The sequence below is a fragment of the Aythya marila genome (assembly GCF_965140915.1).
Source record: "Aythya marila genome assembly, chromosome: 13".
NCBI lineage: Eukaryota > Metazoa > Chordata > Aves > Anseriformes > Anatidae > Aythya > Aythya marila.
In genome coordinates this window covers 18539836-18554089 of record NC_139054.1, presented here as the reverse complement: position 1 = coordinate 18554089, position 14254 = coordinate 18539836, and the positions used below count along the sequence as shown (strand labels likewise).

The 14254-nt window shown below is 44.5% G+C and overlaps 1 protein-coding gene across 4 annotated transcripts in view; it reads right to left on the bottom strand.

Moving 5' to 3' along the window:
- Window positions 1–4292: 4292 nt before the first annotated feature.
- Window positions 4293–14254, bottom strand: part of LOC309882939 (synaptotagmin-like protein 2) — a 56155-nt gene continuing 46193 nt past the window's right edge. For all 4 annotated transcript variants that reach the window (XM_082770477.1, XM_082770476.1, XM_082770478.1 and 1 more), the window contains exons 11-17: window positions 13438–13607; window positions 12427–12529; window positions 12092–12253; window positions 11746–11824; window positions 11071–11170; window positions 9722–9927; window positions 4293–7938 (exon numbers count right to left, since the gene is read on the bottom strand). In XM_082770477.1, coding sequence (XP_082626603.1) covers window positions 7793–7938; window positions 9722–9927; window positions 11071–11170; window positions 11746–11824; window positions 12092–12253; window positions 12427–12529; window positions 13438–13607 — 966 coding nt within the window. In that variant the 3' untranslated portion in view covers window positions 4293–7792. The remainder of the gene's footprint in view (window positions 7939–9721; window positions 9928–11070; window positions 11171–11745; window positions 11825–12091; window positions 12254–12426; window positions 12530–13437; window positions 13608–14254) is intronic.

Sequence of the window (14254 nt, the reverse complement as noted above, 5' to 3'; positions counted from 1 at the left end):
CCTGCAAATTGGACGAGGACATCAGAGAGACCGCTTCAAGGCTTGGGGAAAAATGGCAAGGAACGTTTTCCTTGAAATATGGTACATTTATTAAAAAACAACCAACCCAAAAGATCCTATTTTACAGTACCTCAGGACAGGAAAGAAAACTGATGAAGCAATCTGCACAGCAACAGAAAAAATATTAAACCTATAAATCCAAGTTACCAGTACATTAACCAGTGACTCATTGCCAGCACGGCTTTGTGGGGATCTGTTGCATTTAGCTGTATGATTTCTGAGCGTTGGATGCCCATTACTTCAAGCCCACAACAAATTGTGGTTTCTCTGAACCCTTTTCCTTTCGCTCCTCCTCCCCACACACTCACCACCTCCCCGGTCCGTTTCTCTGACAGGTTTCAGTGTGGTTTCTCTTCAGATCCGGCGGCTGTTTTTTGGCAGTTTCTGGTGGCAGGAGGGGACCCCAGGAGGGGACACCCATCCAGACAGGGGGTTCTGGGGGACTCTGGGCTCAGCTGCGCTGCTGCAGCATGAGCCCTGACGGGGAGCAGCTGAAGGGCCCTGAGTTTCCCCAGGCTGCGAGGAGCCAGGGAGGGCACAGATGGGTGGGATGGCGCCCGGCAGATCTAGATCCCAGTTGGGTCTAGAGGAAAAACCTTGGCACTCCCAGAGCATCAGGGACCCGTTTTCCCAGCAAATAAACCCCCAGGATCCCATGACGCAGATGGTACTTTCACCTCCTCTACCACACGTGTATAGATGAACACCCGCTGCGTGAGCAGGCAGCCACGAGATTAATGGGCAGCAACAGGGCAGGTAGGAGCAAACAGGATCCTGGGAGAGCCGTCGTTCTGGTACTATTTTAGAAAATGGAAAATCTGGTGTCGGGAAGGGAGAGTAACCTAGATTTGATGCTAAAGCGGTTTTATTGGCAGGGACAGGACGGTGAGTGCCACTAGTGCTGGGGGAAAGCTGCCCGAAACAACCACAGCACAGGGAGGGCACGTCTGGCCCCACAGTGGTGGGGCTGAAAGTCAGACCCTGCCCCAGGACTCCAGCACTGCCACCCACAGATCCTTCCCTCTGAATATTTTGCTGTTTGGTTGTAGTTTATTCTCTCCCCAAAACCTGCTGGTGCCCTTTGTACCTCTTGGTTTTCAGCTGGAGATCGAAGCTGTCTCCAAGCCGATGGCAGCACTACGAGGAGGAGAGTGCATCAGCACCGCACACACTATGCAATTTTAATGCCCTTTCAGTTTCCAAGGCTACAAAACACACAATCAATCAGCTGTCCCTCGCTGCGGGGCTGCCTGCACAGGAGCCGTGCAGGACAGCCCCAGCCTGTGCCCACCCTGCACGGGGCAGTGTGCGAGCGAGGCACCCAAAAGCACAGGCAGACGTCCCCTGGCCCTCGGGGGTTTTTATCTCCCAGCCCCGCTCAGCACCAATGAGATAAACTGCACCCAAGGGGAGCCCCGGGAGCACATGACACCAAACAGGCCAGGCCAGGCACTTACGAGAGTTACAGGTCACAACGGGGCTGGCTCACAACAGCAATTTATTAGCTAGTTCCAAACAAACAGCCCTGGAAAATTAGGCATGCCCAGGAGATGTGACATCAAGACAGATTGCACCACTGACAGGGACATGATGGTACCCCTGACCTGCTAGCTCCTGTGTGCCCCTGTAAAACCTGGGGCAGAGGGAAAGTAGTAAGCAAATTAATGTTTCTTATTTATAGGATGCTCACAGTTAGTCTGGGTGGTGCAGACAAGTGTAAAGCCAAGGGCACTACACGGTGCTTAGGAACTGACAGCCATGCTGACAGCAGGCACGGGGAGCATAATTTAGGACTTTGTGACAAGGTGACAGCCCTAAATCCAACAAGAGTAGCCTGGGGAAAGCACAGGCAGGGCTGATCACCAAGAGCCACAGGATGATGCCTCTGTCCCTCGGCTTTTGGCTGGGCTGAGGGGCCTGTTGCACTGGTCGACTTCTGTGGCAGAGCAGCAGGTGGGATCACACCAGAAACAGTCGAGCAGACGCAGGCTGAGTGCTGTGAAATAGCCAGAGGTGCATGCAGGACTCAGCCTCCAGCACCAGCAGCTTGTGCAAGGAGCAAGCTTTGGCTGGGTTTTTGAAGAGACGTAAAACATTTTCAGAAGGTTTCCCTGGTAGAATAAATTAAAAGTCGGCTCACTACCATGGGATGGGTTAATCCAGATGCACTTCCCAGTGTCCGATTTCAGATTACAATCACATTAAAATGGGCATGGGTGGGCTAGTCGAAAAAGGGGGGGCTCCCATCTAAAGATCATTAAGTCTGCCTGAGGCTGGCTGAATCCAAAAACAGATCCTCCACTGGGAATATTATGTCTCTGTAGCTGTTCAGGTCTTCCTAGGAAGGGAACAGGATCTGCTTAGAGCAAATAGAAACCATTACAATCACGATAAATTAGTAATGGTGAGTAGGAGAGAGAGGAGGAGAGGAGAAGAGGTTATTGTGATTTTTCTTCCTACAGAGTGGGTGTCTGAGCTACTGACATTACCAGAACACAGCTCCCTAGCTGCCCCTCTGAGCCCAGTGCTCAGGGTGCTTGCTTACAGCTCAAGAGCTACTTGGGATTGTTTGCAACTAGCGGGATGGCATTATGGGTTGTTAGATGCATGAGATCTGATTTCGGTTCCTACTGGTAGCACCTCAAGTTTAATGACAGCACAGGCAGCTTTGTACAGTAAGAAAAGGCAAAGCATGCTGGTATTTGAGCTGCTCCATGCCTCTAAACCCAAGCCTTTTTTTTTTTTTTAAATCAGAAACTGCAAAGCTTGCTGAAGACTAATTGTAGGGGTCTTTCAGGTACTGCAGGGGGTAGGACTGTGGCTTTGTGGAGTTACACATTTTGCATTGTGTACAATAAAGGCCACCAAGTAATTCACTAAATCCTGACTGCAGCCCTGGCAAAAAATCTGACAACTGAGCAGTGGGGAACTGCCTTCATCCTCAGGCCTCCTTCCTTTCCTCCTAGGGCAATCTATCAAAGCAGGGCTGGTTTAGCTAACTTTGGTCCACACTGGAGCCTGGATTGCCACAGCCCAGGGACAAGTCCAGCCATAATATGATTTTACAGCATTTTAAAGAGCAAGTATCTGCCTGCTTAAGCACGCCACAACTGCCAACCCATCTCCAGCAGGACTGCCAGCTGGAGTCCTCTGGGCACAAACCCGGTGTGACGAGCAAACCTTGCAAGCTCAGCCCCTGCTCCCACTAGCGTTTTTACACCCCTGCTAGGACGATGCTGCGCCTGCTAACATCTTCACCTAACTTCATTCAGATTTTACTATCTGACAGGAGGAGTTTCTGTGGATTGACAGGGAAATTAATGCAAAATAAAAGGGAGGTTGGTCTAGGGCTGCTGAACTCCTGTAGGCCTACTGGTGGAGACATTTCCAGCTCTCCATGCCTGTCACTCCCCAGAAGAAAGCCATTGACAGTGAGTTCTCCATGGCCCTCCTGGAGGCTGAGGCTCAGTTTTGCACCATTCTGAGATGGCCCAGCACCCTCCAGACCAACCCATTCAGAAGGGTGGGAGAAGCTGGCAAAAACCCCAAAGGTAGGAATGGGCACCCTCATGTCACCTGCTCTTGCTCAAAACCTCATTGCAAATCAGTCCTCTTCTGCTCACAGCAGAGCAGGAGCTGGCACTGCAATACAAAACACACTCAAAGCCCCCCTGTGGCCCCACAGACTTCACCCAGACCCTCACTGGGACAGCTGCTCCTTGTGGCAGAGCCTCCCATAAAAGCGCACCCCCTGGAAAGAAGTGGCAGATCCTCCTGGCAGATCCCACGGGAAGGGATTTCTATCTTGGGAACTTCCCACGTGTCAGTAAGATCCTGTGCAGCAGCAGCACTGCTGAGATAGCAGCACGGTTCCAGCAACAAATACCTTATGGCATCTCTGCAAACGCGCTTTTGCAGGGTGCTTTACAGTGAGTTTCACAATGTCTTGAGAAAATCTTCATGGCAACACCGAGGGGCATCTCCTCCTGGGCATCTGTTTTAACAATAACAGCAGACAACTAGGACATCTGAGGGGCGGAAAATAGGCAGGTGAAAAAAAAAAAAAAAAAAAAAGGATCCAGCTATGAAAGCTACAGCAAGTACAAAACAGCCAAACAAAACCAACCAACCAACCTGGTGCTGAATATGAACGCTCTTATCAGGAACCAGTGTATTTATTTATTCATTTTTTCATAAACCGGTCTATTTGATACATTTCTAAGTTAACAAGCTTTCAAAAATACAGCATTTCATATTTTGATAGATATTATCACATGGGTTCATTTAGCCAGCATCATTTTCTCCTCGAATCACCACAACTTATTTTTTCCTGCCTTGGTGAAGGATAAAGCTGAGCAAATATTTAGTAATGGATAATTAATTCAACCACTTATTTTCCATCTCCTCTGAGACACTCATTCACTGGATATTGTTCAAGATTCAGCAATTCTTTCTTTCTCTTCTTTAGTTTCTGAACTACATGTATTTTTGGGTAGTTTCTGATACCTGTAATATGTACAGTTTCAACTGGATGTACGCCACATATTATATTTGCCTGAGTAGACAGAAATACTCCCAGAATCTTGCCTTCTCTTATTTTCTTGCTTGTAAAGATCTCCAAGAAAAAGTTGTATAGATAAGGCATAAGCTCAAAAGCAGCACATGTAGTCTCAGATGCAGAACATGTATGGAAAGCAGTTGCCCACCTCTACTGTAGTCACAGATTTTTGTTTTATTTTCAGCAGATAGTGCCTAAGGGTACCAGCCTGCAACCCTTCAGCCTACTCACTCCTTGGGGTTACTTCTGCATCCAGCAAGAGATCGGTGACAGCAGGACATGGCACCACGACTTAGATGTTGGCATCAGCACAGATTCCTGCTGGTACCTGCATGCTCACATTCAGGGAAATGAGTCTTAAAACAAATTTACTATAAGCATTGAGTCTTGCCTTCTTATGAAACTTTGCTGAACCTATTCTGCAATGAACTAGTAAATACAGCCAGAAAGCCACGTAGAAACAGGCTGTTACCCTTATATTCACAAGCTCCTCCACTCCTGCACATCACTGACAATAAAAGTGCCTAATTTTATTTTATTTTTTTTCCTGATAAAGTGCTTTCTGCATAGTAAGTGAAACAGATATGACATGGGAAATTTTACTCCCTCAGCTTCAGCTGTGTTACAAATGTGTATGTGGTTTGGCAGTGTAATCTTTTACTCTGATAAACCACTAAATGCCAAAGAAAGCTCCTTAAGTTAATCAGGGCTTTATTTAAATAAACAAGCTAGCGAAAGATTAACAAAAACCCTCAATGAAATCTGAATACAGAAGTAGTTTGTTCACAGAGTTCTCAGCCAACTTCATAAAAGCAACTACTCTGGGATGAAAGTGGCCCACTGACATCCTTTTTCTCCCTTTATTGGCAACACTAGTGAAAGAGATGCTAATGTTCTGAAACACAAAACAAACACTTCCAGCTCCATTTCTGTAAACAGCAGTGTTGGCAACATCATCACAACCGCGTGTGCTAATAGTGCACATGAGGAGGAGGAGGAGCAGGCACGATGACTCCATTTTTGCAACGATGAGCAGTCGAAGGAGCCTCTGGAGAGAGATCTGGACCTGCCTGAGCCAAAGCCCCTGGTATTACCAACCACATCTGCAGCCACAGCAGAAATCTCCCTGGGAGGAAGGCTGCAGGACAAGGAAGAGTCTGGGGTGAGAGCAGCAGTCCCGCAGGTAACTCCTTTGCACCAAGCCAACCACTCCAACAAGCAGGCCTCCTCGTCGAAATTAAGTCATATTTATGCATCAATATTCACATGTTCAGCACCTAAACAGGTAAAGCTAATCCTTTAAAAACTCTTACCCATGGCCCCAAATTGCTATTTTATCCCACAAAGGTAATAAATGACCAAATCTTGGTAAACAAATTATGCCAGGCTGGAGCCCATACGAAGTATCTTTGGGTTGACACGCTATGTATGCATATGAGGTCCTTCATTAGGCTAGTCATTAATTAATTCTGTTGCTGTACAGACTTTCTGTTAGTGCTTTCATTACTATAACCAGTACATTTTCAAGTTTTATATTTTTCCAATTGCATAACCATATTTTTTTCCACTAAAGCTGCTAGTTATCTCCCAAATGTCTTCATTTCATGAAAAAGTCTTGTCACTTCAACCATACATATTTTCTTCCATTTATTTAGAACCATCTTTGTGAAGCTGAAAATTAATCCTGTTTGAGTTTAAAAATAAAATCAATACATTAAAGACGAATATCAAAATATTCACAGAACCAGAATCTAAGACGGGATAGCTACAAAAAATATTTCTGCACAACATTTCACTTGTCCTTGGGTTCTTTTTGACATGACAAAATATAACACCTCTTTTGCTTGCTACTTCATTACTCAGACCACGCTAAAGATAGGTACAAGGAGACCAGCTGATGACTAAAGAAAACCATTCAATTTAATTGCAATATGTACATCCAAAGTAAAAATTACACAGCTGCATTTCAAAACGCATTTGTAATGCCCCTCGGCTGCTGCTAGTGCGCCAGACACAAAGTTCTTGCAAGCTATTGACAGGGAGGTGACTCCAGCTCCGAACAAGAGGCTGAGGCATCAGGTGAAAGGTAGATAAGAAGGGCAGCAAGATACGCAGAGGCAGAAGTTCACCCCAGGCCTCAGCTCTGCAGCTACCCTTTGTCTTCATTCACTGCCTGCTTGCCTCTCTCCCAGCAGTTGCCAAGACCTCCTGAATTTCACGGTGGTTCTGACCTTTCCTTCCTGACCCACTGCGCCAGGCTAACACAAGACTGTTTTCTACATCATTATTTCATACTGAAATGTGTTGCACACAAGGCATTCCAAAGATGCTATTAGGTCCATTAGCAATGTAACAATATTTTACATTTGGGTGAGCACTTCAGTTTATATTGCACTGGAATTGTCTTGAGTAACTTGCCTGAGGTCACTGAGGAAGCCTGTGGGACAGGTAGGAAAGCAGCTCCTGGTTGCAAAATCCCACTAGCCACAGGATCATCTCTTCTCTCTTTCATTTTAAAGCAGAAAAGGTTTAATGCATTGAATTCCTCATTGTTATCCTCCTCAGGCTGCTTCATTTTCTGCTTCAAATAGTCCTCTCTTTCTTTGGATTCACCTTGGATCTCAATTTCCCTCACGTTACAGACATGTTATCACCAGCAACAAACGCAAAGTTCTCATTCTCAGACTGCTGGCTGGTGACTTGGAGCAATTCTACATCAAGTACAAAGTGTACCACTTGCTGGGAAATATGAGTAATTCCACGCTGTTGCTTTAGTAAAACTACATCTCTGCACAGGAAAAAAAAAAAAAAAAAAAAAAAAAAAAAAAAAAAAAAACAGCACAAGGAACAGTAAAAAAATAAAATATCTATACCTCCTCTTCCCTGACAATGTTCCCAGAGCTTAATGGAATTCAAATACACTGAATATAAATGATTAAGCAAAAAGGCAAACAAAGTTTCTTCTTGGTCAAAATCAACTATAGCGTCAGTTAGGCATCTTCCAGCTCCTCTGTCAGGGAATTAGTACTTTATGTTTAACGTTTCCAAAGTGCTGTCCATCAATTGCCTCATTAAAGTGACACCTGCCGGCCCCACAGTCTCGATCCACCTCAGGGCAGGAAGTTTCCTAATTCTAACAAATGTGTTCAGCCTTTCTCTAGAACATACAGTAGGTTATTTAAGTTTTTTCCTCCCTGCCAGTGAACGCAGTGGCAGCAACCCCTCAATCCATTCATTGGTAGCAGACATCATCTCCTGCCAAAAGGCCACCTCCTCTTGCGTGGAGTCCATCCAGTCCACGGAGATGCCATAGCTCAAACCTGAAGAAAAATGAGGAGACAACAGCGTCAGGAGCTGCCTGAGGAAGTTCTACGCCATGCAAAAAATACTCAATGGGATGTAACTGCTGCAGGTAGGGTCTTAACCTAAAAGATGCTGACTTCCTCTCACCAAGTTCCACTGTAAGCACCTTCTGTTCTGCTAATGATCTCCATTTTACACCAGAGTTCAGAATATAGTCACTGTAAAAGCCCCAAAACACAAGAACCCTAAATATAACCTTCCAAGGAAAATAATATTGGGCTCAAGCCCTTTATTGCACCTTTCAGAATGGTAAAGAAGTTCTACAAGGCTTGGTCTTCCCCTCGATCTTGCTATGGATGGGGGGGGGGAGATACTTGTCAAAATTCTCTTGCTCTACACTTTGTTTTTATAGGAATAAAACATACGATAGTGTAAAAGTGTGTACATTAATTCCAAGTTAATTTATTCAACCAAATTTCACATGCCAACTGCTTGCCAATTAGATAAAGGTCTAAATTTGGATCACAGCTAATCTTAGGGTTGGTGTTTTTAAATCTTGTTTATGAACTTATTTTTGTTGCCACTTCCCACCAGATAATTCACAACCCTTCTGGTGACATGCTAGAGAGTGAAAACAGAGAACACACAAGCAAATCCAATAAACAAGTGTACCTGCAAGGCAGACCTTCCAGCTACAATAAGCCTCTTCCTGATACCCTCAAGGGACAGTGACTCTTTATTACAAAGCTCTGACAGCTTCTGTTTGTCTTTCATCTCTCAGAGACTCCTCTTGCTTCGCAGTAAGTATACGTTGTTTAAAAACCCTTAGATATCCCACTTGCCAAAATACAAAGACGAACTTGCTATCCATCAAAGCCTAGGTATGGGGGTACACTGAAAGCTGGAACAGGATGGTTAGAGAGGGACAAAACCTCCATGATGGACTTGATTATGGGAGATAGTCCCATCCATTTTTTCCAGCTTAGGCTTAAAAATATTGGAATTTTCCTATCTTCTAGGGTGAGTAACCCCAATGAAGTAAAACACTTCCAGCTAACCACAGGTTTAAGTCCTTCTTTCAACTGGAAACTCATGCCATAAACTCCCAGAGACAGCAACTGTCTTCCAGTGTAGCAAATGGCACCTCCGCTGTTTTCTTTCAGCATTTCATCATCTAAATTAGTAAAATCAAAAGAAGAAAACAAACAAACCAAAAACAAACAAACAAAACAAACAAACAAACAAAAAACTAAACAACACCTCAGTCTACTCCTGGAAAACTCAATTTCTTTCAATTTGTGGTTTAATCAATGCTGATGTTCTCTCAGTAATGACTGAGACCAGAACAACTAGTGCATCTAGCCCTGTTTTTCAAATATTAGTTGCTGCTCTTATTAAAGCATTTCAAGGGAGGAGGTGATGATGGAGTCACCAGGTGGTGCTGTCTCACATGGCATTCAATTTCCTTGTCTTCAGCTCTGAGCGCTCTTCACTGGAAGGAACAGCAATATAATGTTGATTTGTAATGCAGTCTGGATTCTACTGGACTCAAGCCGATTCTTGAGTTTTGCTGAACCTCAGAGCTGATGTTGGGAGAAAATGCGGGCAGAGAGGGTTGCTATCGCAGTACCAGGGCCCCCTACAACCCCGACACAGAGCAAGTACCAAGACACAAAACAATTACTGAGATTCCCTATACCTGGTTTCTCACCAACAGGAATTTTCCTGCAACTTTCCATTATACCTCATGGCTCAGCAATAGAGTAAAAGTATTCATTTAATGTAACTGAAATCACTTACCTGTCCCAAGGCCCAGCCTGATTCCTCCAAGGAAATGGTTGGTTAGTTTTTCATGATCCCACACAGTCAGCTCAACGCATGCATCCTTTAGATCCTCTGTATGAAAGCCATCATACACAATAGTGTGATTGAAAATAGGGTTTGTGTCTCTTTTTATGACTCGGGTCTTCTGGTAACTCTTCTTACTCGTGTCTGGAAGCACATAGCTTTGAGAGAAGAAAAAGGACAGCATGTAGTATGGAGTATCACATGAGGTTTGAGTCGTTCCTACAGACTTCCAGGTCTAAACAAGGCTCATGCCTGGAGAAAGGAGGAACTGGATTTCAAAGTAAGAAATCTCTATAGATTTAATGAGAAATGTTTATAATGTGCTTTGAGGGTGGTGAGGCACTGGAACAGGTTGCCCAGAGAAGTTGTGGATGTCCCATCCCTGGAGGTGTTTAAGGCCAGGTTGCGTGCAGCTTTGAGCAACCTGGTCTAGAGGAAAGTGTCCCTGCCCATTGCAGGGGGGTTGGAATCAGATGAGCTTTAAGGTCCCTTCCAACCCAAACCATTCTATGATTCTCTGATAATCCCTGGGCTATTTTTACCCCCAGGAAAATAAATTTTAAAGCAAACATTTTTAGGAAGGAAGGGTACTTACTTTAAAATTTCCTACTTTAGGCATTTTTTTTCAAAGTAACACTTTACATTTTAAAAATGGACACTATTCTCACATATTTCTGTTTTCATAATTATTCATCAAACAAATGCCCAAAAGATCATTTCAAAACAGACTGTTAAGCTTCCTGAGCAACAAACATTTTTGCAGGAATACTTTCTTAAAACATACAAAAATATAGTGAGGACTTCAAAGAGCCAGAAAATCTTAAAAATCTGAGTTACTTTTAAATTTTTGAAGTATTTGTAGCACCTCCTGTCATATAACAGGCAGTACTGATGTCACAGGCTGCAGAACACATGCACACACTGAATTCTGGACAAGATCAAAGCAGGATCCAACTGCACGTATGTCAGTTCTGGCAAGTCCCTAACACATTCCCAAACTTTGCGTGCAAGTCCTTATCACTTCAAAATTCACAACTTCATATGAAAACACCAAAGCAAGGTACAGGGTCCCCCATCTTCCTTTCACTCAGGCGTTATTGAGGCTGAGGGAGTCACAGACAGAGCTTTACCACAGCAAATCTTTTTCTAATATAGCCACAGGAGAGTAACAAGGGCAATTCTCTCCTACACAGCTTTACAGTATGGAAACACAGGTGAGTGAGCCTGAGAAAAGAGAAAAAAACGTACTGCTCCATGGAGGCACAGACCCATCTAAGCCAAGACAGTGCTCAGGCACTTACCATTTCACAAAAGAGTCTACTCCAGAAGGACGCAACTGCAGCAGGTCCTTGACATCTTTGACCCAAATGTGAACTTCACCAGAAGGAGGATTCTTGGGACCTGACATTTAGAACAAGAGAAAAACTCTGGGGTCAGTTCCTGCAATAGCTAGCAAGAAAACAGGCATCCTGCTCCCTCAACCTGAGGGAGCAGTGATGTGACTTCTCTGCAGACTCAATCCCTAGGAGCTCTGCATTCCTCTGCCTGGATGCCGCAGCATTACTTGCAGCTGTGCAGCTGCAGAGGACTGCCAGTCATTGACATAACCTGCCCGTGCTGCTTTGAAGCAGGAAAGGAAAAGGCTCTGCTGGGCAAACCCGACCTCCTACCTGCCCCACAGTAAGAGGGGCTGTGTGTTGCTGCTACAGCATCACAGCACCCAACAGTGCTTGCAGTGTCCATAACAGCTGGTGAGGTTAAGGTTGTTGAACCTTCCCTCCATTTGCCCTGTTTCCTCCTAAATCCAGATGTGATGTAGTCTGCAGGTGGCACTACTAAGCACTGGTGGTTGCCCCTCATCTCTAAGATCTTGCTCGAATGACATTACTCTTTAACAAGCCCGTATACAGATGAGGCATTGCGAGCTGCACGCCAACATGCAGGCAATGCTTCTTAATGTATGAAATGAATTTTACCTAGACTTCCTGGAGGGACGTACTTAATAGACAAATTCATCACTCCTCGATGATCCACACCATTAACAGCAGAAAGGCTCTGAAACAGAAAGAGTTATGACTGACTAAGAAAGGGCTTTTGTTAACAGCAGGGCAAACAGCTTTTGAGTTTAATGCAGGGGCACAAATGGACAAACTTTGCTATTGTATGGCTGGGACAGCTCCTTACTTTGTGGTTTTGCTCTCATACTCAGTCCTTCAGAACCAAAAGCCTGAGGATTCAGAGCAAGGTTGCCAGGAAGGACTTCTGCCACTTCAGGCTTCAGGGTTGGGTTGGGATGCAGGATTGGAGCTGAGCTGCACTTACCCGGGGCTTCAGCGGGTACCAGTTGAGTTTCCTGTTGCTCCAGTCCCAGCTGGCCAAGTCTATTTCAATCTCTCCCAGGAAACTGTTACGTCCCAGTGGGTCATTGTGCCAAACAGAGAGGTTTAATTTTTGGATAAGCAATACCATTTTCTCTATTTTGTACTAGAGGAAGAAAGAGAAGTCAGGTCGCTCAACTTCTTTCTCCAGTTTCTCTCACAACCCAAGGGGAGAGCAGTGCAGCAAGAGGCAGGTGAAGGAGCCCAGCCAAGAAGGCAGGCTCATTCCAGACCTGCCCTGGTACCGCATAGGTTTTCAGAGCAGATAGGTGTTCTTACCCGTAACACCTCATTGTAAATGGGATTCACTGTCCTTTTCTTCACCGAGGTTTTCCTCTTACCCATTCTAGCTTTGTCTGGAAGCAGGTAAGTTTTAACATACCTGGAAAAGGAAAAAAAATAAAAAATCATCTGGATACTGTTCAGTATTGCTATGCTCTAATAAGCAGTCAAGACTTCTGGGTGGTGACATGGGATTTATGGGAAAAAAAATGACCTGGAGTTGACTCTTTGGAGGCAAAACTAATTAAGAGACCTGCTAGGATATTAACTTGGCTTGCACTTGAAGTTATAAATTGCACTGGGGATGGGTGGATGCCACCAACATTCAGAACAAGCAGCTCTCTAGGCAGCATGGGAAGCCAGCAAGGCTGTATATCCATTTTCTGAAATGCCCACAACTACAGCATTTCTGTGTGCTCAGCATCAGGATGAAATTAGAGAGAAGAGGTAGAATGTCTCAAGAAGACTGATTACAAATCTCTCTGTTTCAAGGTTCAAATACAAGGTGTTTTTTGTTTTTTGTTTTTTTTTTTTGTCATCTATTAAACAGAGTTCACTAACCTTCGTCCAACTACCAGTGTGTCCTCTAATGTCACTTCTTTTCAGACTTTCTTCCCATATAGACACGTGTCTACATCACGTATAACCAATTGGTAATTGGTTATTACCAATGTAATTGGTTATTACCAATGTGTATTCACCATGGAGAGACGTTCACATGGAAACGTGTAGAACATATTTCAGTAATAACAGGAATTGTCCCTGTAGTGACCAAAGCCTTCTCAATCCTATTCAAAACTAAGTCAATGACAACATATTTACTGATGCCAATGGCTCCAGAGCCATCAGCTAGGAAAGACCCAGCAGTAAACACACAACAGAATTCTAGAGGAAGGAAGAAATTATGGCATTTAAAAATAAAATTCATAAGAAAAAAAAGAAAATTCTCTAGAACACAAAATTCAGCATCAGAAAAGCCATGAAACACCAGCGGGAAGCATCACTCACGGGTCAGATCTGCCTTTCTTCTCATCCACGACAGCCAGGTCCTTGCACTGGGACACATGAACCTGGAACTCCCGGTTCTTCTCGTCATAATCTAGTGCAAACTCCACAGTACCTTGGGCATCCACACTCCCAAAATCGCCACTGTACACACTGAGCACACTGCCACTCACCTGCCAGGTGGAGAACAAGGTCAGTGCTGCTGAAATAGGCACTGTTCAGACTTAGTTCTGCACAAAGATGTGCACTGCCAGAGAAATAATCTGTTATCTCTGCCCTTCAGTAGGACAGAGTCCTTGACATGTCTGCAGCTGTGCTCACCCAAGGGTTTGGGGGTCTGAATAAAGGTCTCACAAGGATGTGCTATCCTTGACCAGCACTAAGAAGCACTGTTCTCCCAAATGCCCACTGAACACAGAAGATTTCCACCTCTAAATCCCAAAGCCTTGGGAAACAGAGCCAAATACATGTATAACTTGTGAGAGAACACATGTAACTTCCCTTTCCCTACACTAACCCCACAAACAGCTGCTTTCCTGACCCGGTCTCATCACTAAGAAGCAAATATACCGAGAGAACTTGAACTATCTTTTTATATAAACTTATTATTTCTGGTAGATACAGTCACCTAATTGTCATTCAATTTTAAAAATAGGCTATTAAGAACCATATCAGACTAGAAATATAGGACAAAATAATACTATCTTGTTGCTTGCTCACAAAGTGCAGAGAGCTGTGCAAAACAGAAACAGAAATAACCCCTGTCCTGAAAAGCCACTGTCCCAGCAGAGGCAGTTTGTGGGAATCTACTTGCCACAAA